General features: G+C 40.3%; 3 protein-coding genes across 9 annotated transcripts; all 3 read left to right on the top strand.

Moving 5' to 3' along the window:
* The first annotated feature begins 3918 nt into the window (after positions 1-3918).
* LOC108411191 (pyrin-like) lies at positions 3919-9511 on the top strand. Of its 3 annotated transcripts, none has more exons than XM_017682637.2 (4): positions 3919-4439; positions 4983-5302; positions 5433-5486; positions 7964-9511. In XM_017682637.2, exons 2-4 carry the CDS (start codon positions 5035-5037, stop codon positions 8137-8139), a joined length of 498 nt encoding a protein of 165 aa, XP_017538126.1. In that variant the 5' UTR covers positions 3919-4439; positions 4983-5034; the 3' UTR covers positions 8140-9511. The 3 variants fall into 3 exon arrangements, with proteins under 3 accessions (XP_017538126.1, XP_017538125.1, XP_017538127.1); XM_017682638.2 differs by having other exon boundaries at positions 3920-4439; positions 5035-5302; XM_017682636.2 differs by having other exon boundaries at positions 3919-5302.
* Positions 9512-9730: 219 nt separating this feature from the next.
* LOC119265459 (protein NLRC3-like) lies at positions 9731-11112 on the top strand. Its single transcript, XM_037546324.1, has one exon. The coding sequence runs from the start codon at positions 9777-9779 to the stop codon at positions 10728-10730; it is 954 nt and encodes a 317-aa protein (XP_037402221.1). The 5' UTR covers positions 9731-9776; the 3' UTR covers positions 10731-11112.
* Positions 11113-15791: 4679 nt separating this feature from the next.
* LOC108411190 (NACHT, LRR and PYD domains-containing protein 3-like) lies at positions 15792-27691 on the top strand. 5 transcript variants are annotated; one of them, XM_037546314.1, is made up of 10 exons: positions 15792-15843; positions 17451-17488; positions 21114-21403; positions 21539-21592; positions 21871-23644; positions 24053-24226; positions 24458-24631; positions 25062-25235; positions 25965-26011; positions 26598-27691. In XM_037546314.1, the coding sequence occupies exons 3-10, from the start codon at positions 21136-21138 to the stop codon at positions 27176-27178; spliced, it is 3246 nt and encodes a 1081-aa protein (XP_037402211.1). In that variant the 5' UTR covers positions 15792-15843; positions 17451-17488; positions 21114-21135; the 3' UTR covers positions 27179-27691. The 5 variants fall into 5 exon arrangements, with proteins under 5 accessions (XP_037402211.1, XP_017538122.1, XP_017538123.1 ...); XM_017682633.2 differs by having other exon boundaries at positions 15794-15843; positions 17448-17488; XM_017682634.2 differs by having other exon boundaries at positions 15823-15843; positions 17448-17488; positions 21175-21403.
* Positions 27692-27727: the final 36 nt, after the last annotated feature.

Genomic DNA, 27727 nt, shown 5'->3' on the forward strand with positions numbered 1-27727 from the left:
TTTTTTTTGACAAGAACATCAAGCATGATTCTCTGACAAGTCTAACAGTTCGCCCAGTGTAGAAACTAGTAAAACTGGCATAGTTGTTCCTGATGCAATGAGACTGTCATTCTGTAGTCCACGTGTTCAGAAGGTCTCTTTTTCTACAAATTGTTAGTGTTGTGAAATCTGCATGATTGCTTCATGCATCAAAAATATCATTCTGACAATCAAATTGTCAGTAACATAGGATGAAGTGAATAGACCCAAAACATAAGACATGATTAGGCTAAAGACGTTACACTGATGATCTTACTTAATGATTAGTGCATAAAGCTGAACCACATGTTTTAATTTTGGTGAAAGAAAAAAAGGACCTTAAAATGTTCTCTAGTGAAAGAAGGGTTCTGATCATTTCAGTGCCAGTTTTATGTACAATGGATAAACTCAAGAACCATAATGGGTGTCTTTGCTAAGGGAGCCAGTGGCAAGGTCCTAGGGGTGAGCACTGACCATACTTGATCTCACCCTTGCTAGCCACCCTGACTCTCAACTCAGATTTTTTATGAGCAAAAGGACTGGACAAGGCACTGGTCAGATATGGTGGCAGGTGGTTTGCACTGTGTTGGATGCAAGGACTGGGAGCCCTTGCTGTAAGAGACATTTTAAAAATGTTTTTGACAGTAAGGAAAACTTGGCTTAGCAAGTAATTAGTGCCCCTTACTGCAGCACTTCTTAAAGACACATCATTGGTGTATGCGGATTGGAGTTGAGGTGAAATGTGCATGGGTGCTAATACTACACCAAAGGAGTGCAAAAGAGCTTCTGGAATTCAACACTGAAAACTATTCCTACAGGCTGGTCCAAATGGTTTTGTCAATTCTGACATGTTGCCCAGGCCCTGAAGCAGCAAAGCATGTTTGTTTGACTGTTGATATTATGCTGTTACTGTGGAATGCAGTTTTAGCTTTATGCCAGATGTAACAGGACCCTTGTTCTCCAAAAAGTTCTACTTTCATTTACATTTACAGCGTTTAGCAGACGCTCTGATCCAGAGAGACTTACAAGAAGTGCTTTGTCTGTTTAGAGAAAGTATCTTTGCTAGTTACCAGTAGGTTAGAGAGAAAGATGGTCCTGAGCTCAGATACTGATAGAAACACAGTCACTGTAGATACAGAGAGAGAAGGAAGTGTTTGACACAGAACTCTGTGCCGTACAACACAATACAATACAGTAAAATATAATATATAAGTGCAGCACAATATATTGCAATCAATACTTCACTCAGTGCTCATTTAAGTGCTGTATAAAGAGTCTTCAGTCTGCGTTTGAAGACAGTGAGAGTTCATTCCCCCACCTGGGCTCCAGTACAGAGAACATTCTCCACGCTTGTCTTCCATGCACCTTGAAGGTCAAGCCAAGCTGTACTCGAAGCTCAAAGGGCTCGTGGTTCAGTTCGAGATTTCACCATTGCCATCAAGTCAGTAGGGGCTGGTCCATTTCTGGCTTTGTAGGCCAGCATTAGGGTTTAAATCTGATGCAGCTACAGGAAGCCAGTGAAGGGAGCGCAGCAGTGGGGTGACGTGGCTGAACTTGGGCAGATTGAAGACGAGCCGTGCTGCTGCATTCTGGATGAGTTGCAGTGGCTTGATGGCCGCATGGGAAGACAAGCCAAGAGCGAGTTGCAGTAGTCAAGCCTTGAGATGACCAGAGACTGCAGTAGCACCTGGGCGGCCTCTCGGGTGAGGAAGGGTCGGATCCTCCGGATAATGTACAGGAGAAACCTGCATGACCGAGTCAGGTTCGCGATGTGATTTGAGAACGATAACTGGCCATCCAGGGTCACACCAAGACTTCTCACCTCTACAGACGGAACAATCAGAGAGTTCTCGAATGAGACGGTGAGATCATGATGAGGACCTGCAGTTGCAGGGATGAATATCAGCTCAGTCTTGCTGGGATTGAGCTTCAGGTGGTGAGCTGCCATCGATGTAGAGATGTCAGACAGACATGCCGAGATGCGACTGGAAACCTGTATGTCAGAGGGTGAGAAAGAAAGCATTAGTTGAGAGTCATCAGCATGACAGTGATAAGAGAAGCCATGAGAAGATATTACATCACCAAGAGAGCTAGTGTAAAGAGAAAAGAGAAGAGGACCCAGGACCGAGCCTTGGGGGACACCAGTGGAGAGCCTGCATGGAGAGCATGTGAATCCTCTCCATGTTACCTGATAAGAGCGATCCTCCAGATAAGACTTGAACCACTTCCACACATAGCCAGTGATTCCAAGGTTGGTGAGGATGTCCAGAAGAATCGTATGGTTGATTGTATCAAAAGCTGCTGAGAGATCAAGAAGAATCAGGACAGATGACAGGGCTGATCTTGCGGATTGGAGCTTCCCGGTCACTTCAACTCATCAAGGTGTTTTTGTCAAAAGTGAAATAAGCCATCTTATTCCTCCTGGTTAGCAATGGATTCAGCCTGGCAATTCTTCCATGGATGCCATTTTGTCTGGTCTCTTTCAATTGGTGGAATCATCCACCCCTTTCCAGCATATGTACATATAATATGCGCATATGCTAATAATGTCCATAATAAAGACTGGACCGGTAGCGGGATGCTACAGTATAAAGCAGCATACTATACAGTATAAAGTGTTTTCAGTTTAGCATGAATAGATAAATAAATAGTAAAATATTAAACTAAACAAAATTAAGCATTTTAACTGGAGTAAAATAAGTTAATGGAAAAGTAATAGTGGTTTTGGAGAAAATGGAGGGATGGAAAACTAACAAACAAAAGACAGGTACATATAAATTCTGAAAAGAAAAAAAGTGAGCAATTAATAAAAAACATGACAGTGTACAGCTTGGCAGTAGGCATTATACAGGTCACTTGAACTGGACTCGTGAACATCTCTGCTGATTACATATACAGAGTTCGGGAATCTCTTTGGGCCTTTTTTCCAAGGCACATTTACCGGCTGTGTATTTCCATCTACTGTTTCATTAATTTTTTTCTATTCACGTATCTTTTTTAATGTCACGCATCCCTCCAGCCATGACTGTCAGGACTCCAGTTCCCAGACCCCTCTGGGTGAATACATGATGTCAAGGTCATGAGGTTCCACCTTTTAGAGATCAGCTTATCCTGACTATTGATGTTCTTCACCTGTTAATTTATGAGCCCAGGCTTTAGGCTAGGGTAGTTGCAAGGTACTGCTTCTTTTGTAGATCCACTGAATGTTCTGGTCCATGTTCTGATCTACTCTTTGTGTATCTTACCCGTTGTTTATGTTTTTGGCTCTTCTTTCTGCCTGTTCCCTTTTTGGATTTTGGTTGCCAGGGTTTATCTTTATGTTGTTTACTGTTTGCATATTTTGCATCTGACCTCCTGAAAGCCTGTTTTTCACGTTTTAACTCCATGCATCTGACTGACACGTCTGGCACATTACAGTTACATACCAATTATATGAATTACTTAATTAATGTATGTCATTTGTAATTGATTATTTATTTAGCCTAATGTACAACCTTTATCTTTGGCAAAAAAATAATAAAATCTTGAATGATGTGGTTTCTCACATTGAGCCCTGGATTAGGTCCCTGTAGCTATGACTCTCACTGCTACCTTCTACTACGTCCAGCTTTGGCCCTGTTGTGGTACATTTATTTTTTCTGTTTGTTAGTTTTATTTTAGACTCTAAAGAGAACACAAATGATTTGCCCTACATTTTTTGTGTATGTGGTATACCATAACTGCAAATAAATCTAATACATTGCATTACAGCTTACCCATATGACTATTCATGTGACCTTATTAATAAAATTATGGCTATTCTTTATATCTATTAAAGGAGAAGTCCACTGATTCCACTGATTTAATTTGATGATTAAGAATGAAGTAATTATTCATAGTGGTTTGTTTATCTCTATTATAGAGAAACATACTGAGTTCACTGTGGTCATAATATGATTCATTATCAACATTATTAGGACAAGTAGCTCAGAATATACAAAGTGAATTTCAGGGTAGAGTACAATTTACACTACACATATGTCCATATTTACATGAGGTGCGCAAAAGATTTTTCCCAAATATTGTATGTGGTTACATTACTATCCCAGCAACATATCACTATGTTACTATAACTCCCTGGTTACTGCATTACTGTGCCTGAGGAGCACATCGCTATGACTGTGTCAGCTGTGTGAATTATCCTTTCTTTGCTTCGCACCAATCAGACAGAGCTCTTCTTCCTCTACTCTACTTCTCATTTTCTGTTTCAGAGCAGACCTGTCTGACAGTTCAGACAGAACAAGGTTATATTGTTACTTGGCGCAGATAGTGGTCTGCTCAAAGTGTATAGAAGTAGGTAAAAGGTAACTTTCATCCTACGTCCTAGACCCTCAGAAGTGAAAGACTAAAGATTTTGGATTAGCAACATAACCACAGAGCAGGTAAAAATCTCTTCATATATTTAAATTATTCACTCTCATTACTCCTCATTTCTCATTCTAACAAAACAAATGGCAAAGAATTAAGTTAAGAATGACCTTTAAAGAACAAATGAATCATCAAAGACTGATTTTGGAGGGATTTCATTGCTCTTTCTTAGTGATAAATGCTTATACGAGATTATTCTGCTTATACCAGAAGACTTTAGAAGTTTTAATTTAGAAATGAAGCTAAATTCGTGTCCATATTGCATGTGTTCAATGAAAATATCAAAGCTTTTTGCTTCCGGGCTCTACTGAACACAGACGGCCTGATGTAGTGAGCTTTCTTAACCAAAGCACCACCTCAGCTTGTTTAACCACATTAAAAAATGTATTATATTTCACAGTGTTAGCTTGTGGCCTCATCTTTGATCACCATCAAAACACTTTTCTTATTCCCTTTAAAACCGAGTGCAGTGATATTCTATCAAATCATCTCCTCTCACTCCCTGTAACCCATGTTTGATAATAAATCCTCTTATCCTTTTTACATTTTTTTTTTAGAATTCTCCATAACACTTGATTCTATTTTCCTCATCGTGTCCACTGATGCAAGATGGTCAACATTCAGCCAGTGTTGCTGGATATACTTCAGAATTTGTTGGAAGAGGACCTGAAATCCTTCCAGTGGTACCTAAGCAATGGCGTGGAGGGTTTCACTCATATTCCAAGGGCTCAGCTAGAAAAGGCAGACAGACATGACACCGTGGATAAGATGGTGCAGAGCTACGGCCACAATGGAGCTGTGGAGATCACACAGGCCATCCTGAAGAACATAAACCAAAACCAACTGGCTGAGGAACTGAGGACCAGCCTCAGAGAGGGTAATGAGGCTGAATGAAATTCACTCTTTATATTAAATATACTTTCCACTGAAATACATTTGCTCCCATTAGTGATGTTTATTCTATTTTACATTGTTCATAATGTGCTGTTGTACCTTGTTTCTCTCAGAAGTCACTGATAAGAGCCCAGCAGCCTCCACTGCAGCTCAAAATAGAGACTCGGGTAATGCTTTCCTATGAATGTTAATTGTTACATACTTTAATTAGTCTATGGGTGAGATGAGGCATCCTATAGTATTTTGGCAAGTACAGTAGCAAAGACTTTGAAAAGTGTTGGTTCAACCTCATCTCTGTCCTGATGTTATTCTAAATTTGCACAATCAGGTAAAGGATCACCTGAACAGACAACGGCATTTAGATTTCTTTACAAAATGGCGTGGTGGGTGGCGCTGTCGCCTCACAGCAAGGAGGGTCTGGGTTCGATTCCCCGGCCGGGTGACCGGGGTCCTCTCTGTGTGGAGTCTGCATGTTCTCCCCATGTCTGTGTGGGGTTCCTCCGGGTTCTCCAGTTTCCTCCCATAGTCCAAAGACATGCAGTCAGGTTAATTGGACATGCTAAATGTCCTGCGATGGGCTGGCAACCTGTCCATCCTGCCTTCCGCCCTATGCCCATTGGGATAGACTCCAGCCTAGGCTCCGCGAGAGCAGGCAGGAAGACCGAGTGGTGATGAAGAGGTTTACTGAATGAACTTTAAAGCATTTTAAACGATATAGAAACTATAAATAAACTGTTTAGCAGAGATATGTAGAAAAGATGGAAATGTGCAGATGATTTTATAATGCCATTATTTTACTCTTTTGATTCTTCTTTCTTTTTTTTACCCAATTTTCTCCCAAAATTTTGTCATCTCCAATTCCAACCGCCAGTTAAGACTCCCTCAATAACACGTTGCTATCAATGCTAGGAGGGTGAAGGCAGCACAGGCTTCCTCCGAGACCTGTGAAACCAGCCTCCGCTTCTTTTTGAGCTGCAGCTCATGCAGCATCATTGGTCAGCCGAATGCGCTCAGAGGAAAGGGCCAACCGCCAGATCTGTTACATCAGCTAACAGACGGGGCTAACCGGGGCCACCTACCCACCCAGAGAGAACGAGTCCAATTGTGCTCTCTTGGACTCCCAGCTACGGGCAATTGCAGCATCACCAGGGATCGAACTCACAATCTCCTATTGATACGGCCCACGCTTAGAGGGGGGTGCCACTCGGGAGCCCCCCTCTTTTCTTTCTTCTATTACAAGCAGTGTTTTCACTCTTTTCTTGTTTACTTCTTATTTTGTTCATAAGACTTGCCAATCAGTATTGCTGAATTGCTGCATGTCTTGTTGACGTGCAAATTCTTACGTTAAATAAAAAAAATGGCACATATTCCAGATTAAATAAATTATGGGAATGATATCCCAAAAGAAGTCTGTGATGAATTGGGCAGATACCTGGATCTTTATATGCCCAGTCAGTGCCTCTATCATATTTAGAGGTTGTTTGACCTTTCCTGTGTACCAAAGTGAAAACCCAACCTGTGTGCCAAAGTAAATAATTATATATGCAACTGGGACAAAACACAAACAAGAAATTTGATCTGGAAAATTAGCAGCCACGTAAAGGATAGTGGCAACAGCAGCTAAATTCAGTCTGTAAGTTGGTTATTGGCTGGAAACACACTGTGTGCCATCCATGTGAGACCCTTGTGTGTCCCAACCAGGAAAGAGCACTCTAAAAGAGTCTCTAAAAGAACTTGCACACTTGCAAACTCGTGAATACTATTTAAAGTCCAATGCCAATATAATAGCCAGGCATTCTTTCTCAACAGAGGAGAAGTTCCACTTCCTCAGCAAGTACTTGTGACAGATTGCAGACTCACTGGATCCCCTTACAAGAAATCTGCTCTAACAAATCAAAATCTGAACAAGATCTCTGGCACTGTCAGTTTCTGAGTTAACTGCAGCTTCACATTCAGCAGTCCACTGCACATTGTCTATGCAGCCTTTCATTATTATTATTATTATCATATTAAATGCTTTGCAAAGAAGTTCAGCATGAAGCATCTGTACTACCCAGTGAGCCCCACATAGAGGCAGGTCACCTGGCCAATCTTCTTGGTGACTTTATATTGTTCCTCCCATTTTACTTGCAGTATTCTTTGAGTTGGGCAATAGGCTCAAAACTGTGAGCATGAGCTGACTGGTCAGACCAGTGTTTCTATTGGTTTGGGATTTCTTGGGATTCTCTTGTGCCAAAGCTGGAGAGGCTTTGCTTAGGTCCTCAGCACAAATAAGATGGTCAGGCAGATCTTTCAAGATGTGGACTTTGTGGTTAGCAAACAACAGGAAGGTCATGTTTCCGGGTCTTTACCAGTTTCTACCACAAACTTTGTCAGCATAGTCATGAGGGTTTGGTTAAATCATTCTGCCAAGCCATCCATGGATTTCAGAAGTGGATTTTGCAGGCTTAATTTCTAAGGAATACAGATCTAACTAGTAGACCTGTATGTTATACTCTATTCTGTGCAGTCATTATTTATTTATTTACATTATTTATATTTTATTTAGTCATTATTTATATTTATTACATGTGAGTGTAGCTCCAATTATAGTTTCTTGTATTACTTTGAGTATTAAATTGCTCCTTCTCTGTCACGCCTGCAGTCAGTTTGCATACGGACCAGAACTGCATTACCCAGAATCCATTGCGGACTCACGAGGAGGAGCAATTCAGTTCATTACTATTTGCAGACTCTGACTCCAATTCCCAGGCTCCTCTGCAGAATCACAAGACTCTGGACCTCTCCTCATCATCCTATCAGGGATCCAGAGGGAACTGAGGACAGCTATCAAGAAGGCGATCTACAATTTCCCCCTGGGATCAATAAAGGAATCTGAATCTGAATCTAGGTCTCCTGAATTCTAATTATCCACAGCTGTGTGTTAGTCATATGACATGCTTAGTTAGTATATAAGCCCGGGCTGTAGACCAGCTTCCTTGTGAAGAATTGGTTTGACCCGTGAAACTACTGAGTGTTATTTCTGTTCTGACCTTCATCGTGTTTTGACTTCTTGGCTGTTTTTTCTCCTAACTCTGATTTTTGGACTTCCCCTTTTGTACTGTTGCCCGGTTTTTTGGATTCATGTTTTTGACTCATCGTTTATTTAGTGGACTCTGCCTTGCCTTGCCCTTATGTTCGCCTTTCTTGTTCTGCTGTGAATCCTGGACTTGACTCCTGCCTGTCTCCTGACTACTCTCTGCATCTATGGTTCCCCAAGTAAAGCTTTTTCTCCATTTCAGCATTTTTTTTCTTTAACCATGAGCATCTGCTTTCTGGGCACATGTCACATTCTCCTTAACTTTTGCATGGGTATTGTCACAACAATGCTAAAGGGCTTTATTCTGGGACAGTGTGCAGAAATGATAACGCATTAACTTGACAGACTGATTTAGAAATGTAGGAACAGTGAGAGTAGACTGACTCGCAGGAGAAGGAGAGTATGGCAAATAGTTTATTAGAGATGCTGTATAAACTACAGACAATAGTATAGTACAAATAGATGGTACCAAAGAGAAGCACAGTACAAAAGAAAAGCTTCCCTGGACTGTATTATTAAGTTCAGCCTAACTGCCCAACAGAGAGAGCAAAACTAGCAAACTGCGCTAGGCTAAACTATGCTAAAATAACGGGGCTGGCAGCTGCCCTCTAACCCAGTGTGCCTAGAAAGCAGAATTTATCTATGGGGGAAATGTGCACACACAACAGGCATAACAGCTATAACACTATTAAACCAGCAACGGACAGATGAGTAAACGATCTTCATGAATGAGTGAGCAGGAGGGCTAACGTGTAGCTTCCCTGCAGTTTTTGAATGAGAGGCTCCACCCCTTCTTGCCACAAGACGATGCTTATTTGGCTAGCAGACAACACTCTTGATGAGGACTGATGGTTCACTTCACCTTTGAAAGAGAGGGAGTGAGAGGACACAAGCACAGGGGTGGTGACACCTGAAAGGTATCAGTGCTGCCTGAGGACCATGGGATACTGGGATACGCCAGCTGGCCCAGTATGGAGTAACCCATAGTTGGCATATGTAAGATTTGTTTGGGTATGTCCTGTATGTCTATGCTGTAGGTCCATTGATGGCTGAATGTTGACCTGTGTGGTATTGTTTTGGTTTTTCCCAACCACATGGTCCCAGGCAGGTGTGTTTGCTGGGGAGGGTATATTAATTCCTGCATTCACTCTTGTCTTTGATAAAATATATATATATATATATTTTTTTATCACTGACAAAAGATAAACGGCATCGTATCCAGTTGATGACAACCCTGAGCCACACATATGAACGTATATTAATTGGGAATTCACTGACAGGCCGCAAAAGGTTCTTGGAAGATATCTACACAGATCTCATCATAGTGCAGAATGAAGATGGAGGAGTTATTCGTGAGCATGAAGTAATACAAATTCAAATGACTTCCAGTCCACCTGTTGGGAAAGAAATTTATGTCACATGCAGTGATCTTTTCAAAATCCAGTCTGATACCAATCGATGCAACAGGAAAGTGTTGACAACAGGAATCGCAGGAGTGGGCAAAACTGTGTCGGTCAACAAATTCATACTTGAGTGGGCGAAAGGAAAGGAGAACCAAGACTTACACTTCATTTTCCCTCTCCCCTTCCGAGAACTGAATCTGAAGAAGGATAAGAAGTTCAGTTTGATAGAACTCCTAAATCAATGCTTTTTCACTTCAAAAACTGCACTGAGGTCTCTTCCAGAGGACGAAGGTAAAGTTCTGTTTATTTTTGATGGGCTGGATGAATGCCGCTTTCCTCTTTGCTTTGAGGGTGAAGAGGAAGTAAAAGATATCAATCAGAGAACCTCAGTGGGCTCATTGATCACCAATCTCCTGCAGAAACATCTGCTTCCCTTTGCTCTCATCTGGGTAACTTGCCGACCAGCAGCAGCCCATCTGATTCCCCGGGACTACATTGACCTGGTGACAGAAGTGAGAGGATTCAATGATGAACAAAAGAAGGCATATTTCAGCAAATACTGTAGTGAAGACGTGGCATTTAAAATAGTCTCACACATCAAGAAATCAAGGAGCCTCTACATCATGTGTCAGATACCAGTCTTCTGCTGGATCTCTGCCACTGTGCTTCAGCCACTGATGGCTCAAGAGAACAACAAGGACATTCCCACGACCCTGACAGGAATGTATCTAAGATTCCTGCTACAGCAGAAAAATGTAATGAAAAAGAAATATCATGAAAGAAGATCTAAAACCATTGATGCTGAACATGTAATTTTGAAGCTTGGATTCAAGTCTCTGATGTTGCTGTCCTTTATTGCCTGTCTCTCTACTGTTGACATAAATAGATCAGAATTACTTCATGAGGTACACTATCGGTATGGTCATTAAAACTTAAACGAATTAATAATGATATAAATTGAAGTGTTCTGTCTTATTCAAATCTTCCTACAACTGTGCTGGGACTTCATTGTCTCTCTCTGTTGCTCACCTAGGTCTGTTGTTGCTCTCCCTCCTCTGTATCTCTGTTGCTGTCTGTCTCTGTTGCTTTTCTTCATTGTCTGTCTATTTTCCTCTCCATCTTTTGTATCTCGCCTTCTTTTTCTTTATTTTTTAATTGGGTCTTGCCTTCACTGTCTGTCTGTTTTTCCTCTCCTTTAGGGTCATTTTACGGGAAATCGGACACTTTGGAACTCAACCGACACAGATTTTCATCAAACTTTGTGTGCCTTTTAGTGGCAATGTAGAACCCCAGAACTGCATTTGCATGAATCTGCCACTAATATAAAGGGAGAAATGGACTAAGAATGTTTTAAGTAAGAGGGTAGGGCACGACACATTCAAACTCCATTTAAATTACAAACCGATGGTTTTGATGCTGTTTGAAAGCTCTTTTCTGGCTCTACAGAGAACACAAACAACATTGAACTCAACAGTTAGGCCCTTTTTAGTGGCAAGGTAGAACTCCAAAACTGTATTTGCATGAATCTGGCACTAATATTTCAAAGGTTGTTCATGACATTGCAGGCTATGTTTTAGTATTTTAATATCTCATAATTTATACTCGGCTAACTGTTGAGTTCAATGTTGTTTGTGTACTCTGTAGAGCCAGAAAAGAGCTTTCAAACAGCATCAAAACCATCCGTTATTTAAATTGACATAATCAAGGTTGAATGTGTACTGATTTCACATGAAATGACCCACCATGGTCTGTCCGGTACTGTTAACGCAGGGGAGTTGTAAAGAAATAGAAGCCCTGCACTCAGCAGCAGCAGTTTACCGATTTTGGGCCTTTTTTTGAACAAGTCACCAATGTTTTGGGACAATGTTGCCGCCGATTTCTTCCGTTTTCGCTCCTTGTCTTCTTTTTTACCCATTTTCTTTTATTTTACCCACCCTTCGATCCCCCCTGGCTACGGGCCTGCACACACACATAAACACACACACACACACACACACACACACACACTGATGTAGTGTTTAAAGGACATTGGAATGCAATGACACATCTATCAATCATATTTTACAGTCCAAATGTTTTTACACAAGAACAAATGTGTAAAGTTGGGGGCATTGTACTTGCAATTGTGGTTCTAGATGATTTAAACTTGGTTGGGGGGTGGGGGAGCATTTATATTCAATTATATTCAAACTTATTATTCTCCAAATATTACACGATTTTACTCAATGCTTTGTGGACATCAAACCGCAAAAGATGTTTCAAGAAATTAAACATTGTTTCATGTATTTTACATTTTATTCATGTAGTACATGTTTACTGTATTCTGTATGGATGTATTCTGTGGTTTATATTTTCTAAGGTTTATCACCATTCAAGGTCTTCACTCTCCTTGACTTGTTTATTCAGTGTTTTTTAAATACATTTTTCAATTTCTGTTTCATCAACTATGTTCTACAGTTGTAATTGTTTCTTGCCAACAGTTTTAATACACCCAAACTGCTCAATGTCCTTTCTGCCAGACAAGTTCTCTACTATCTAGAAGTATCAGTGTGTGTGAGAATATGTATTATTTCTTTTTTAGAGTGGACTACAGAGGGAAGATTAGGATGAAACCAGGACTAAGGAAATGTAAGACACACACACACACACACACACACACACACACACACACACACACACACACACACACACACACACACACACACACACACACAATTACATTACACACTAGGGGTTGCACAGACTACTCAACTAATACCTTTCCAAGTGCTGGCTGTTGGCAGCACTGAATTAGTTGAAGACAGACACTGGAATACAATGTGATAAAAAGCCAGTGAACAGGCAGAAGAGAACAGAAATACTTTTTCGATTGCATGGGAAATGCATAAAGATATCTCATTTACTTGCAACCAGTCCCAAAATAAGCAATGTGTGTGAAAAACTGAACTCAGCATGTTTTTTTTCAACATGGCCAGTTCCGCATGCTCGAGGCCACAGAACCATTTGCTGCAATGATGTAACAACACAGCTATTCCTGATTGCTTCTTTGTTTATGTTGGTATCCTGCCACTGCAGCCTACGGTCCAGTAGCACAAACAGGAATACATTTTAACAAATTTTATCATTATTCAAAGATAAATGGGACTTACAAAATTTTCAGTGCTTACACACATCTGAAAATAAAAATGTAACGCAGCAAAAACGAATTGCAGACACCATGTTAACATTAAATGAAACCAGGGAAATCTCTTAGCTGGACTTTAATGCAGCAAGGTTTGATGTCGTTTGAGGAGACTGAGTGACGGAGAATGCTCCTTCAGATGAGCTAACATTAATACTATGCAGTCCAGTATTAGAGCTATTTGATGTAGTGCTTTACTGGTACAGTGTTACCAAATCTCAGGGATATCTGTATGACACATGTACGTGTATTAGTTTTCATCCCTGTGCATATTTTATAATTGAACAGTCCTATTTAATCTTACCAAGCAATCAAGTTAATTAAGCTAATTTTAAACAGCTTACTAATGATCTTAATATTGTCCTAAATATTTATGGTTAGACATCATGTCTATCATTAGACATTGTTAGACATAATATGTACTAGATAAAATCGAGCTTTACACTTTAGCAATGTGCTCAGAGACATTTGTTGTAGTCATGTCAAATATTATTTGCAATAATATATATGCAAATGGTGAACTGGCTTAAAACCATTAAGCATTGCTTAAAAATAGGAGGTTCTAACTGTTAACTGTCCAACAGTAGAAGACACAATTGATAAGCTCCATCTACCTTGTTTTAGCATGATGCCAGTGTGCTTTACATCAGACCGTTTGTGGGCAGAGTACCTGAGGCTGTAATTAAAGTCACACCTTAAATCACAGGATTTGGTGCTAGCCCCGCCCCCGATGTGCAAGCTACTGCCAAAATAGTTTTTGTTGATATACATTCATTTTATAACTACAATATCGACTAGCTCTCATACCTATGAGCAACTGGTTAGCCAGTAAAAATGAATAGACCAGCAGCCCCTAATACACTCTGCATGTTCTTTCCTCTTATGTGTTTTCATGTGCAGATGCCTGTGAACTCACTTTGGACCCAAACACAGTAAACACATATGTCTCTGTGTCTGCGGATAAGAGAAAAGTGACTGGTGTGAAGGAGCAGCAGCCATATCCGGATCATCCGGAGAGATTTGATGTCTGTAAGCAGGTTCTGAATGTGGAGAGCTTGACAGGACGCTGTTACTGGGAGGCCGAGTTCAGTGGGAAGAGTGAGAAGTGGACTGGTGCAGGGTTTAGGGTTGACTTCGATTCCCCACTGCATGTATGCAAGTTTTCTGGGACTGAGAACTTTGAGTTCCATCTAGCACCCTGACCCACCCCCACCCAGCCCAAAGACATGGCGTCCGGCAAATTGGAGATGCTAAATTGCCCATAGGTGTGAGTATGTGTACGACTGTATATATTGTGTGTCTGCACTGTGATGGGCTGGTGACTTGTCCAGAGTGGGATAGGCTCCAGCACCATACATAGTTTGGATGTAATACTTCAGTTATGTTATAGCAGGTGTGCGTTGGCGATGAAATTTAATAAATCCATGTAGTGGCTGAGGCCTTTGAGAAGAAGTCTACTGCTTTTTTAAAAATAAGAAATTCGTGTTACGTTTTACTGTATTTGTTTATTTGCATTTATTGTAAAGATATGTGTGTGTCAGTGGCCTAGGTGTGTGTGTGTGTGTGTGTGTGTGTATGTTTGTGTGTGTGTGTGTGTGTGTGTGTGTGTGTGTGTGTGTGGGGGTGGGTGTTTGGGGGGGGGGGCTTTCATGCAGTTCTAAAACCCTTTCAAGTCTGCAGCGCGGTGACGTCAACACCATCCAAACCTTGCCTCTTCTTGCTTAGTGAGTGTGCTGACTGCACCATCTGCTGCCTGTAGGGAACTTTTTCATAACGGGTTAAGAATCATTTAAAGCTGTATTTTGTGGAAAATGCATTTTGCGAACAATTAGCAATAAAAAATATAACATACTAGCTGAATATTTTGGCATCTGTGCTATAACAATAAGCATTTTTCTGTAGAAAGGATACATTAAAACACAGAGTACCTAAATTATACACCTTAAATATCTTTTTAAACAGCACTGATATTTTACATTAAAATGAAGAAATTCTGCATGGATTCACAGTTAAAACCACAGAATTTGCCCCTTAAGCAGTGAAATCCCACTGATTTAACCACAAATTATTTACATTCTGCCTTTTTCAACAAGGTTGAAAAAAGCGTTAAAACCGAGATTAAAAATGAGGTAAAACAGCTTTTAAGATTTTCCCTTTTCATTGCATTCATCACTGTTGTGAAATAAATTAAAGAGATTTTAAATAAAATAATATTTTACTTAGCAGTTTATAATTAACTATAAACACACACACACATTTTCTAAGCCGCTTCTCCTTCTGGGTCGCAAGGGGGTGCTGGAGCCTATCCCAGCTGTCATCAGGCGGAAGGCAAGATGCACCCTGGACAGGTACATTATAAACACATCAACAAGAAACTAAAGGATAAGGAAACATGTTGCTGGTTATGACAAGCATTTAATAATGAATTTGAGGGAGATTGCTCTACAATATCACCAAAACGAGAACTTATTTATTTTATTTTCATTTTTATTTTTTTGTTTCCTCACTTTTTTGCAGAAACTGGTTTTGAAAGCATTTGAGACATGAAGGCTCTGCCTTTCTGCCAGGATCATGTCTCACAAAACAGGATTACTTAGTTTAGTCTAACCCTGCGTTTCGTTTCTCATCATACTGGATCATTTTTCATGGTGTGGTTTATGCAGTGGAGTGCAGGAGGAGCATAAAACCTCCTGCCCGCTTCAATACGATACCGCCTCAGTTGAGGTGGGTTTTACCAAGAAAACAACTTAACATTATTGAACTGGGTTCAGTTCCATTTAACTTGATTCCACAAAGGACCTTCAGAAACATGGTGTCATGGACCGGGTCAGGGGTTCTACAGGAAACACATGAACTGATATGTAAGGATATTAAAGATTAATTCTTTTTTGCTGCGTTACATTTATATTTTATATATACATTAAAATGTATTCCTGTTTGTGCTACTGGACCGTAGGCTACAGTACCAGGATACCAAAAAGATTAAAACAAACACTGATCTGAAGTGCAGTGACCTTCATCACTAAAACAGCAGCTAAAACTAACCTGGTGGACAGCAGGAAATATCTATGCCAAGATCGCTGTTTAGTCCCAGTTTTGGGAACAAGATTCTGATCTTTAAAGATACGATGATCAGGATCCAGTTCGTGTAGAACGTTTGCTAAAGCACGTTCTGCATGGAAAGTTGATCAGATGATGGGAAATAAGAATTTGTTCGGTGCGTGTTTTACACTGACCGATGATGACCGAGAGTTCTAAAGAGGAAGCAGCTTTCAGCCTGTTTATCTGTGTTATCTGGACACACTTGAGAAATGATTTGATTATTATTTGATTATTTAATAATTATTTGATTATTTTCTATTAATCTGTGTAAGGTTGCAGCGATAGCCTCTTTGTTCCAGAGCCGTTCTGATTAGGCAACATTTGCCATGTTGTGTCAGACTGAAACTGTACGCCTGCAGGAAGTTTTGTGAACAGAACGTGATCTACTTCCTGTTTCATATGAGTTTCACATATTTTTACACATCGTGGACGAAACCAGTCCTGCGTGTTCGTTGATGCAAAAAATATTACGAGTAGACTGAAGTGAAACGAAGGAAGTTTTATTACAGAATTCTGGTTACAAACAGAGAACATGCATCATGTATCATGTATCATCGCTCAGGTGAGCTTAAAACCATAAAACACGAATGGGAATGTACTTCCAGTTAGATTTTTCATTTAAAAACGTCAAGGGTATCCGAAAGTTGTGGCACACAGATTTAAGAAAGATATTTTTTCAGGACATGATTAAGTTTTTCCTTTCAGTCATTAAACCTTTAGATAAAGGTTAGATTTTTGTTAACATTTTGAGAGAAAGATAGTAATTAAAATATTTTACAGCTCATTTTGCTCATTATTACAAGGGGTGCCAATGCTTGTGGAGGGCACTGTACCTGTGGACAGGACACCACTGGCCTCTAACTTTACATACCTGTGCACAGGTGACTAAAAGCCCTATATCTATAAAAACATGTGTATGTCCCTATAAGTCTTTAGCTTTATATACCTGTGAACAGGTGACTACCATTAAATTTATATACATGCATATTGACTATTAGTCTTAATAATCCTGTGCACACGTGACTATTGGCCTTTATATACCTGTGTATGGGTTATTACTGGTCTTTATCTGTGACTAAGAGACCTTTATAAATATCTTTATATAATGTAGAGTCTGGATATTTTCCCTGTAATTTTTTAAACGTATCTCTCTGAATATGAATGTTTTTGTTCATGTTTACATGTACAAGGACATTATGTGAGTAAATTGGAAGGGGGATGTTAGATAAGAAAACCGTGGCTCTCCTCACCGTGGCTGGGCCTGGCTTTGTGTCAGCTGTGCTGATTTAACATCTTTCTGCTTGTCACTGTTCAGCAACTTCTACTTCCTCTACTCTGCTTATTCTTATTCTTGGTTTGACAGCAGACCTGCCCTGAAGTCTTTCGCACAGAAGAGGTTTTAAGGTAGGGTTTTGTGTTTATTTCACAAAGTTACTGGGTATAATATGTGTATATATATATATATATATATATATATATATGGATTTGTGTTCGTATGTAGCCATGGGTAAGCTTGTGAAGGCCATCATCCGAGTAGTTGGACCACATGGTCAGGGAGCCCTTGGCGAGTAGCAGGAGAAGCTGCCCTGATTCTGAAGGAATGAGCAGATAATTGTTCTGAAGGGTAACCAGATAACGAGAGAACTAGGCGTAAGAGTTTGTGGAACCATAGACAGAAGACCACAGAGCCGGTTTGTGTGGGTCCGTGGGTCCGATTGCTGGGCCTTTTGAGAGAGCCTGAGTTGGAGTAGCTGTGCCAGAGGTTTGTACGAGCTAAGAGTTCATTTTTAAGTTAAAGGAATGCTTCTACCAAATTGGTTTGTTTTTGCTGTGTTTGATATTATAGATCATATTAGTAATAATAATAATAATAATAAAAATAATAATTCTTTATTTTTATATAGTGCTTTATCAAGAAACCAAAGACGCTTACAATTCAGAGTACAAGTATCAGAGAGCATCTGAGTTTAACATGGTTAAGTCTGACAGGCAGGGATGTAGAGCGGGGTTGAAAGTTTCAGTTTGAGCTGCATATTCTGAACATCTCAGGAATCTGAAGAAAGTGAGGAGAAAAAGGGGCTTCAAATGTAGTGGATAGGTCCTTGGGGAGGAGACCAGCATGGAGTGTCATAATGCAGTGGTGAAGGATATCAGAGGTTAAGGGCAGTTGACGTGGTGGAAGGCGAGGTTCGTTTCTCTGCAATCCTTTCAGTAAAAGTATGATCTGAGGGTGGTTAGCCATTGTGTGTTGGGTTCTGTTGATGAGCTTTGTAAAGAAATCAATTCCGGATCAATAGACTCTTAACGTGGAAGAGCGAATGGCTAAATATGGACTGGCAAATGTGTGGAAAGCAGCTGTCATTATCTGAAGGGAATGGCATGCTGTGGAGGGCGTGGAAGCACAGGAAAGATTTCCATCCAGACCAATAGGTCGACAGGGTACGGGGGCGACGGTGCTTTTGATTGTTTCTTGAGCTCAGAGGAGGAAGTGAAAGAACTGCTGGTCAGCTGGAGGATGGAGTCTAAACATGGAGGAGTTGGTGTCAGATAAGACTCTGCTTGAGGTGCCAAAGCTTTAAATTTCTGAAATTCAAAACATTCGAATGGCCTGGGATGTGAATGGCTCGAAGAATAAGTTGATGTTGGATTGAGTGCCAAGTAAGGTCCCGTAGGAATGGCATGAGTTTTAGGGAACTAGAATGTCCTTTGTTGATTATAACTGCAGACTTGTCGGAGTGGATGAGCATCACTCATCCCCTCCATTCATGTCCCCAAAGGAGTGCAGCAAGGACGACAGGGTAGAGTTCTCGCCAGGCAGAGGAATCACCTGATTCGAGGGAAAGCAAAGCAAACTCTGGAGGCCAAGACGAAGATAACCAGCAGCCACCACAGAAGTCGCCAAAGCCTATCGAAGGAGCAGCTTCGGTGAATAGCTGCAGATCTTCAGGGACTAGCATAGCATCTTCATAGAAGAAAAAGAGATGCCATTCCAGTGTTGGAGGAGGAAGAGCCAGAAGCGGAGTTCCGAGATACATGCATTGTCCAAGGAGAGGTGGTGTTGGAGTGAAGGAACTGAAGAGGCAATGCTGAGAAAGTGGCAGATAAACGAGCATCCTTGAGGTATTAACACTAGAATGACTAAAGCTACGAAAATGTCCGTAAGGGAAGCAGCCATGTAGCCCTCTCCCCTGCTGCGAAGCCATGAACGCCTGTTGTCTTAGTAATGATAAGAAATGCGTTGGAAGCACCACCACCCCCTCCACCCCCCACCCCGCATGCTCACAGAAAGCTCCTACAGCTCCCAAAGCACCAACTGCAAGGTGAACTTGAAGTTACAACCCGAGTGTGTATGTTGCGGATCCTATGGCACGAAGGAGAATCTGTAGAATCGTGTTTGAAAAGTTCTAATTCAAGGGCACGTAGTGGCGCCGGACTACAATTGCGTAAGAACGAGTTAATCTCGAAGACGAGTTCGTTCAGAATAGAGATGCCCAAGAAGAGCAGCTGGAGCTTCAAACATCGAGGCTGCAGCACAAAGTCTGACAGGGCAGTAATAAAGCAATCTAGCAAATCGGGTGGAAGGGAAGCCTAAGACCGAGCCCAGCTGATTGCCAAGGAACTCAAGAGACGTAGATGGACCCAAAGTCTTCCCGGGAGAGAAGACTCCCGAGAGACGCAACATACAGGGATGCTGCGGTGCCGTAGGCCCTCGCGGGTCCCGAAGATTTGTTTGGAATACTTTTGTATGGATGCTGAGAAAGTTCTTCAGCAGTTACAGCAGCCCATAACGATGTTCATGCACCAGAACTGAGAGCTTACTGTAGAATCTACTTTTGAACAAAACTCTCAAGTTTCACTTATTTTTATTAAGAAATCTATAACTCAAGAATTCTTCAACAATTATGACTTATTTCAGAAGGGGTCTTTAGCATATGACTGCGATTAGCCATATTGCGTATCAAAGTTTTGATGATTACTGAGGTTCAGGCTGAATTTCTGATATCCATTACATGAAGACGATTAGGTTTCACATATTATGCAAATATGCAAAACATCTAGGCAGAGCTACCTGCTTTGCAAGGTAGTTTGTCTTGACCCGGGGAACATAGAAAACTGCATTTTATCTCTGATAAGTTTGGCTTAGGAGTTAGAAGGCAAAACGCATTTGGCTGCACTACAGCATCACCCTTTGGTCAATAGGTGTAATTGCTTGCCTAGATAAATGCACATAAACCTACATCTACCTTTCTAGTTTGGTGTCTGTGTGACTCATGATCTATTCTGTGCAACATGTTTTTGATGAGAAAAAGAATAATTATAATAATACAAAGAAAAAATCCTAACAAATACAACAGGGTTCTAGAAACTGTGTGCTTGATCCCTAAAAATCTGAGCAAAGCATTTTTTCAGCAAGTTGCTCATTCAGCTAGACCAAACTAGCAACCTAGGTAGGTTTAGTGCACAGATCAGATTACTGACATCCTAAATCAGTGGGCAAACAGAAGGTTGAATGCATGAATGGCTGCAGTTTCCATTTATATATATATATATATATATACACACACGCACACACACACACACACACACACACATATATATAAACTCATTGACTGTATATATAATATTGATGATATATATACTCATTGGAACATGCAAACACTGTAGCTGTCACTGGATGCAGATGATTGTGTTACATATACATATACCTCTAACAAAATGCAATGCCATTTAAATGATAACAATTAAGATTAAACAAGTAGAACCAAGTTAATTTAGGGCATAATATTCAATAAAGTTAGGAGCACATAAAACAAATATGATTACTTAAAATGAAATACAAAAGATAATGTTATCAATTGTGATTATTTTAAAGTATGACCACATAAGGAAACATGGAGAACATTAAATACCTACTATATAACTGGTGCTGTCCATCTTCATCCTTTTGACCTGCAAAGTTTAGCGATGCTCCTTTCTCACATGCCTGCCTCGCATTCTGTAAGCTGTACATCTCCTGCTTGCTTACCAGAATTCCTGTCCAGTGATGCAAAATGGTGAAAATTACAGAGCTGCTACTGCTCACTCTTCAGAATTTACTTGAAGAGGATTTGAGATTATTCCAGTGGTTTCTGGTCAATGGTGTGGAAGGATTTACTCACATCCCAAGGGCTCAGCTAGAAAAGGCAAGTAGACATGACACCGTGGACAAGATGGTGCAGAGCTACGGCGATAAGGGAGCAGTGGAGATCACACAGGCCATCTTGAAGAAGACAAACCAGAACCAACTAGCTGAGGAACTGAGCACCAAACTCAGAGAGGGTAATGAGGCTGGATAATATTCAATATTTATACTTAAACTAAAACTAAAATTCTGCTGCCTCCAAACGTAATTGACTTGATTCTGTGTCTTATATTCTTTCTAACATGCCGCTTTACCTGTGTCCACTTTCTCAGAGGTAGCTGAAAAGATCCCAGCAGCCTCCACTGCAGCTCCAACTGAAGACTCAGGTAGTGCTCTCACTGCAAATTAACTGAAATTATTATCACCATCACATTTTCTTACCTTTTAGATTGTGGCGATACTTAGATTTAAGAGCAACACGTGTATTTTTGTTTGTTGCCTCCAAATTAATTGAAGCGTCGTGTGTCAGCTTGTTCCTAATTTGTCCCTCAAGACAAATGATTACATTAATGTACATTAAAGGAATTGATACACTGAGTACCAATTTAATTGCATATTCCATGACAGAAAAAAACCCTGATTCCTTATGTGTATTTGACAATAGATCAGCAGCAGCACACACAGCTGATGTCCACTCTGATCCAGAGATATGAACGTATACTGATTGGAAATTCACTGACAGGCCACAAAAAGTTCTTGGAAGACATCTACACTGATCTGATTATAGTGCAGGATGAGAGTGGAGGAGTCATTTGTGAGCATGAAGTGATGCAAATTGAGATATCTTCCAGTAGATCTACTGAGGAGGAAATTTTTGTAAAATGCAATGAACTTTTCAAAGTCCAGCATGATGCGAGTCGATGTAACAGAAACGTGTTGACATCAGGAATCGCAGGAGTGGGCAAAACTGTGTCGGTCAACAAATTCATACTTGAGTGGGCGAAAGGAAAGGAGAACCAAGACTTACACTTCATTTTCCCTCTCCCCTTCCGAGAACTGAATTTGAAGAAGGATAAGAAGTTCAGTTTGATAGAACTCCTAAATCAATGCTTTTTCACTTCAAAAACTGCACTGAGGTCTCTTCCAGAGGACGAAGGTAAAGTTCTGTTTATTTTTGATGGGCTGGATGAATACCGCTTTCCTCTCAACTTTAATGATGGAAAGGAAGTAAGAGATGTCAATCAGAGAACCTCAGTGGGCTCATTGATCACAAATCTCCTGCAGAAACATCTGCTTCCCTTTGCTCTCATCTGGGTAACTTGTCGACCAGCAGCAGCCCATCTGATTCCCCGGGACTACATTGACCTGGTGACAGAAGTGAGAGGATTCAATGATAAACAAAAGAAGGCATATTTCAGCAAATACTGTAGTGAAGATGTGGCATTTAAAATAGTCTCACACATCAAGAAATCAAGGAGCCTCTACATCATGTGTCAGATACCAGTCTTCTGCTGGATCTCTGCCACTGTGCTTCAGCCACTGATGGCTCAAGAGGGCAACGAGAGCAGACCCACAGCCCTGACAGGAATGTATCTAAGATTCCTGCTACAGCAGAAAAACTTAATGAAAAAGAAATACCCTGAGAACACAAGCAAAACCATTGATGCTGAACATGTAATTTTAAAGCTTGGTGAACTGGCCTTCCTTAATCTTGAGCAGGGCACTCTGATGTTCTATGAGGATGACCTTAAGAAATGTGGCATTGATGTCAGCGATGGCACCGTGTTCTCAGGTGTGTGCACACAGATTTTCAGTGAGCAGGAAGGAGTTTCTGAAAGGAATATTTTCAGCTTTGTCCATCTGAGTGTCCAGGAAAGCCTCGCTGCTCTGTATGTTCATCACTCCCACTGCAACAAGCAAAGGAATGCATTCATACCCACGGATTTCTGGAACAAACTTACATGGAAGACAAAGAATCTAACAGATCTTCATAAATATGCAGTGGACAGGGCTTTACAGAGTAAAAATGGACATCTGGACCTTTTCCTCCGGTTTCTTCTCGGCCTCTCACTGGAGTCCCATCAGAGTGACTTAAAAGAACTTCTTCCAAGCCTGAAGATGAAAGGTGAGAGTGTCAGTGACACAGCTGACTACATCAAGAAGAAACTGAGTGAGCAAGTCTTATTTGACAAAAGCTTGAATCTGATCCACTGCCTGAGTGAACTGAAAGACAACTCCCTGATGACTGAAATCCAGAACTACCTGAACTCAGGAGATCTCTCCACACAGACACTCTCATCTACACAGTGGTCAGCTCTAGTTTTTGTGCTGCTGATGTCAGAGGAGACTCAGGAGAAGTTTGAACTGAGGAACTACAGACCTTCAGATGAAGGGCTGAGGAAACTCCTGCCTGTGGTGAAAAACACTAGACGAGCCCTGTAAGTATCATTTACATGTTTTTCTTAAAACACCTGTAGGGTTTTTTTTATTGACATAATTGACAAAGGACTGGTAAGATACAGGATTTATCCACACTATTAAATTCAGATCTGGCAGTAAATCTGCCACTGTGTTAAAGAAATAATATGAAAATAAATGAAAATAGTTACAGCACACCTATGCCAGGATAGACAAAAATGCATAATTAATTTATAATCATTTATACATTCATAATTTACTGGCATCTTTTATTTTATGTATAGTTCTTAAAATTTTACAATGTATCTGTAGACATGACAATATAAAGACTCTTAGAATGATATTGTATTCAGTCAGTCGGACCCAAACATTTGTTTCAGTAATCCCTACTTACTGTATCATGTACTGTATTGTATTATCTTTTGCAGGCTAGCTAGCTGTAATCTCACTGCGGGTTCATGCAAAACATTTTCATCAGTTCTTCTGTCAGAAAACTGCCTGCTGAAAGAGCTGGACCTCAGTAACAATAATCTGCAAGATTCAGGATTAGAACATCTCTCTTCTGGACTGAAGAGTTCATACTGTAAACTGGAGACACTCAGGTGAAAAATGTTAACTTAATAAAGCGCAATAAATGTAAACATAGTAACATTTTTCCTTATTTCTTTATTTATTTTGTGTGATTTTATAATTCTACTGCATTTCTTACTAGCAATCCTAGAACTGTAATAAACACAACATATTGCATTACATAGTCTAAACAACATAATGTGCTTTTTTAGCATTATTTTTGTATATATAATAACATCTATTGTATTTTCTCCTCCTTCCAGATTAGCAATCTGTAATCTTGGAGAAAACACTTGTGAAAATCTGGGATCAATTCTACAGTCAGAGAACACCTCAATTAAAGAATTGGATCTCAGTAACAATGACCTGCAGGATTCTGGAGTGAAACTGCTCTCTGTTGGACTGAAGAGTTCATCTTGTAAATTGGAGATACTCAGGTGAACTCTCTGTGAAGTGAATTCTTCAATGAAATATGTATGTATTGAAAATGCAGTAGGACACCCATGTTTATTACCTGTCCTTGTTTTCTCCCAAACACCCTGCCACCCAAAAACACAGTATAAGTATTTGTGTTACATGGCACAGCTGCACCAGACTGTGATAGAATTGATGATGACAGATTGTGTAGAACTGAATCAGCAGCTCTTGAGATAGATGGTGCAGAAAGTACATACATTTCTGGGCTTTCTTTGTAATGGAGGTGATGATGGCATTCCGCTTTAGATATGTGGTGATTGCCATTCCCAAGAAATTGAATTGGCTCCACAGCTGTCAGTCATGTCACATTTCCTACTACAATAAATGCACTTATTGTTTGTAGAATGTCCCACCATTCACTCTGCTCTTACTTTTCCTTCTTTTCTGCAGATTATCTGGTTGTATGATTACAGACGAGGGCTGTTCTTCTCTGGCTTCAGCTCTGAAATCCAACCCGTTCCACCTGAGAGAACTAGATCTGACCTATAATCACCCAGGAGAGTCTGGATTGAAGCTGCTCTCTGATCTACTGGAAGATCCAAACTGCACTCTAAATATGCTCAGGTATCTGTTAGGGATGTGCAAGAGTATTTGAGTATTTAGTTGACCATTATTACGATTATTGATTATTAAAAGTCATCATTCTAGTATTTCATATGTTCAATCAGGGGAAGATGGAGAAAATATACAGGCTAAAAATTCAATAAAATGTAGATGTTATGTTTTAACAGGAATGTAAAATGAGACAGCTTTGCTCCTATTTGTTTGTATACCTGCTGGCTACTTCATTAAGCCTTTACCAAGCCATGGGCCTGCCAGTAGGCCCAAAGTATTCTATAACCTAAGAATAGATCCATTTTTTAGTTTGCATCAAAGTTCCTGTGGCGACTGAATAATAAGCTTTTGTATGTAATAAACCTGGAATGTTAAGGTGTCGATCGGCTCCACTTACCACATTGGTGCACTTTGTAGTTCTACAATTACAAACTGTAGCCCTGCAAATCTGTCTCTCTACATAATTTCTTAGCCCCCTTTTACCCCATTCTTCAATGGTCAGGACCCCCACAGAGTATGTGTTATTTGGGTGGTGGATCATTCTCAGCTCTATAGTGATCCTGATGTGGGGGTGGCGTGTTAGCGTGTGTTGTGCTGATACAATTGGATCAGACACAGCAGAGAAAGTAGAGATGGCATGGCATGGCCAGCTGATGTCATCTAGGTCCACATACACATCCCTAGTATCTGTAGAGAGAAAGGCAAATGTATTCATTTATATGTGTGTTTCTTCTTTAGAGTGGAACATGGAGGAAAGATCAGGATGAAACCTGGACTAAAGAAATGTAAGATACACACAGTGTACACATTAAATGCTAACATTCACAAAAATTCAGTAGAACAAAGGGAAATTTAGAAGCCAAGGAGTAGATCTGAAACCATTTTCATTTAAAAAAGAAACGCTTTACAGTTAAATGACATTCGGTGCAGACAAAATGTATGTGTAGGCGAATTTAAAGTGTGTGTCAGGCATTAGAGGCTCCTCACTCACTCCATCTCATTATTTCTTACTCTAATAATTATGACTAACTTGCTGCCACCAAAGTTCTCACAGGTTTGTTCTAAGAAGAGTTGATGGAGAAAGTATTGATGAGAGTTGGTTGCTAAGCACTGACTGATTGAGAGTCCTATCAGTTTATTTTCTTTTTACTTAACATTGTCAGTGCTTAAAAGAGGAGGATTTGAGGTGTCCACTTTTCAAATATAGGTTTCAAATATATTACTAGAAATAAAGTACATAACTGAATTTATCCCTCACGTCTATTGAAACAGTGCAGAGAAAATGAACAATATTATTATTATTATTATTATTATTATTATGATTATTATTATTATTATCTAATATCTTCTAATGTGTGTATTTATGCACAGATATCTGTGAGCTCACTCTGGACCCAAACACAGCACACAAAGGATTGTGTATCTCTGAGGAACTAAAGTTGATAAGTTGGTTACCGCAGTTTGGTCTGCATCCTGATCATCCAGACAGGTTTGAAAACTGTCCCCAGGTCCTGTGTAGGGAGAGTCTGACTGGGCGCTGTTACTGGGAGGCTGTGTGGATTGGGTTTCGGGCTATTATAGCCATGGCTTACGGAAGCATCAGCAGGAAAGGAGACAGAAAGGAATGTGAGTTTGGATCCAATGAACAATCCTGGAGTCTGGAATGCTCTAAGAACAAACACTCTGTGCTGCATAATAAGAAGAAAATTGAACTTCCTTCTTCCTCCACTAGCATTATTCCGTACCAGTTCTACACCTCCCTCTTCCCCAAATTTGACAGAGTAGGAGTATATCTGGACTGGCCAGCTGGCACTCTGTCCTTCTACAAAGTCTCCCTTGATGCACAAACACTGACCCACCTACACACAGTCCACACCACATTCACTGAGCCACTCTATGCAGGGCTGATGGGCGGCTTTGGGACCTTTGTGTCTCTCTGTAAAGTAGAATAGCCTCTATGTGAGGTTCAGGCTTCATTATGCCATGCATTTATGTGTACAGTTGATGCTAATTGCACTGTGTAAATCAGTTCTATGTATCAGTGCAATCTAGATATACATTTGCATGCAAAAGTTTGGCCACTCCTGGTCTAATTGCTTATTCGTATTGATTTTCTAAGTGAAATAAGTGCATCTTGTGCACAGAGAACACTCTTTAATGCACATTTAGTGTTTATGTGCTGAAAGTTTTTAAGCATTTGGTGTTGTGATTGCACAGTATTCTGCTCTGCGTTCCTCTTCGATTTTTATTGGTAGCTTGTGTTTTGGATGCGTTGGATTCTACTCTAAAATTTTCTTTATTAGGTTATTTTAAGTATTTTGTGTTGTGAATGTGCTGTACACTTTACTCTGTACTTCCTTTTGGCAGGCTTTATTTTGATTCTCTGCAGAGAAAGACAAAGGTTAGTCATCTGATTTACTTTAAATTACTTCTCTTCTAAGTTGTAAATAAATCTGAAACTGAAACTTTGCTTGTGTGTAAAAAGTGATTTCAGAGCCACT

Source organism: Pygocentrus nattereri, chromosome 2 (genome assembly GCF_015220715.1).
Source record: "Pygocentrus nattereri isolate fPygNat1 chromosome 2, fPygNat1.pri, whole genome shotgun sequence".
Classification (NCBI taxonomy): domain Eukaryota; kingdom Metazoa; phylum Chordata; class Actinopteri; order Characiformes; family Serrasalmidae; genus Pygocentrus; species Pygocentrus nattereri.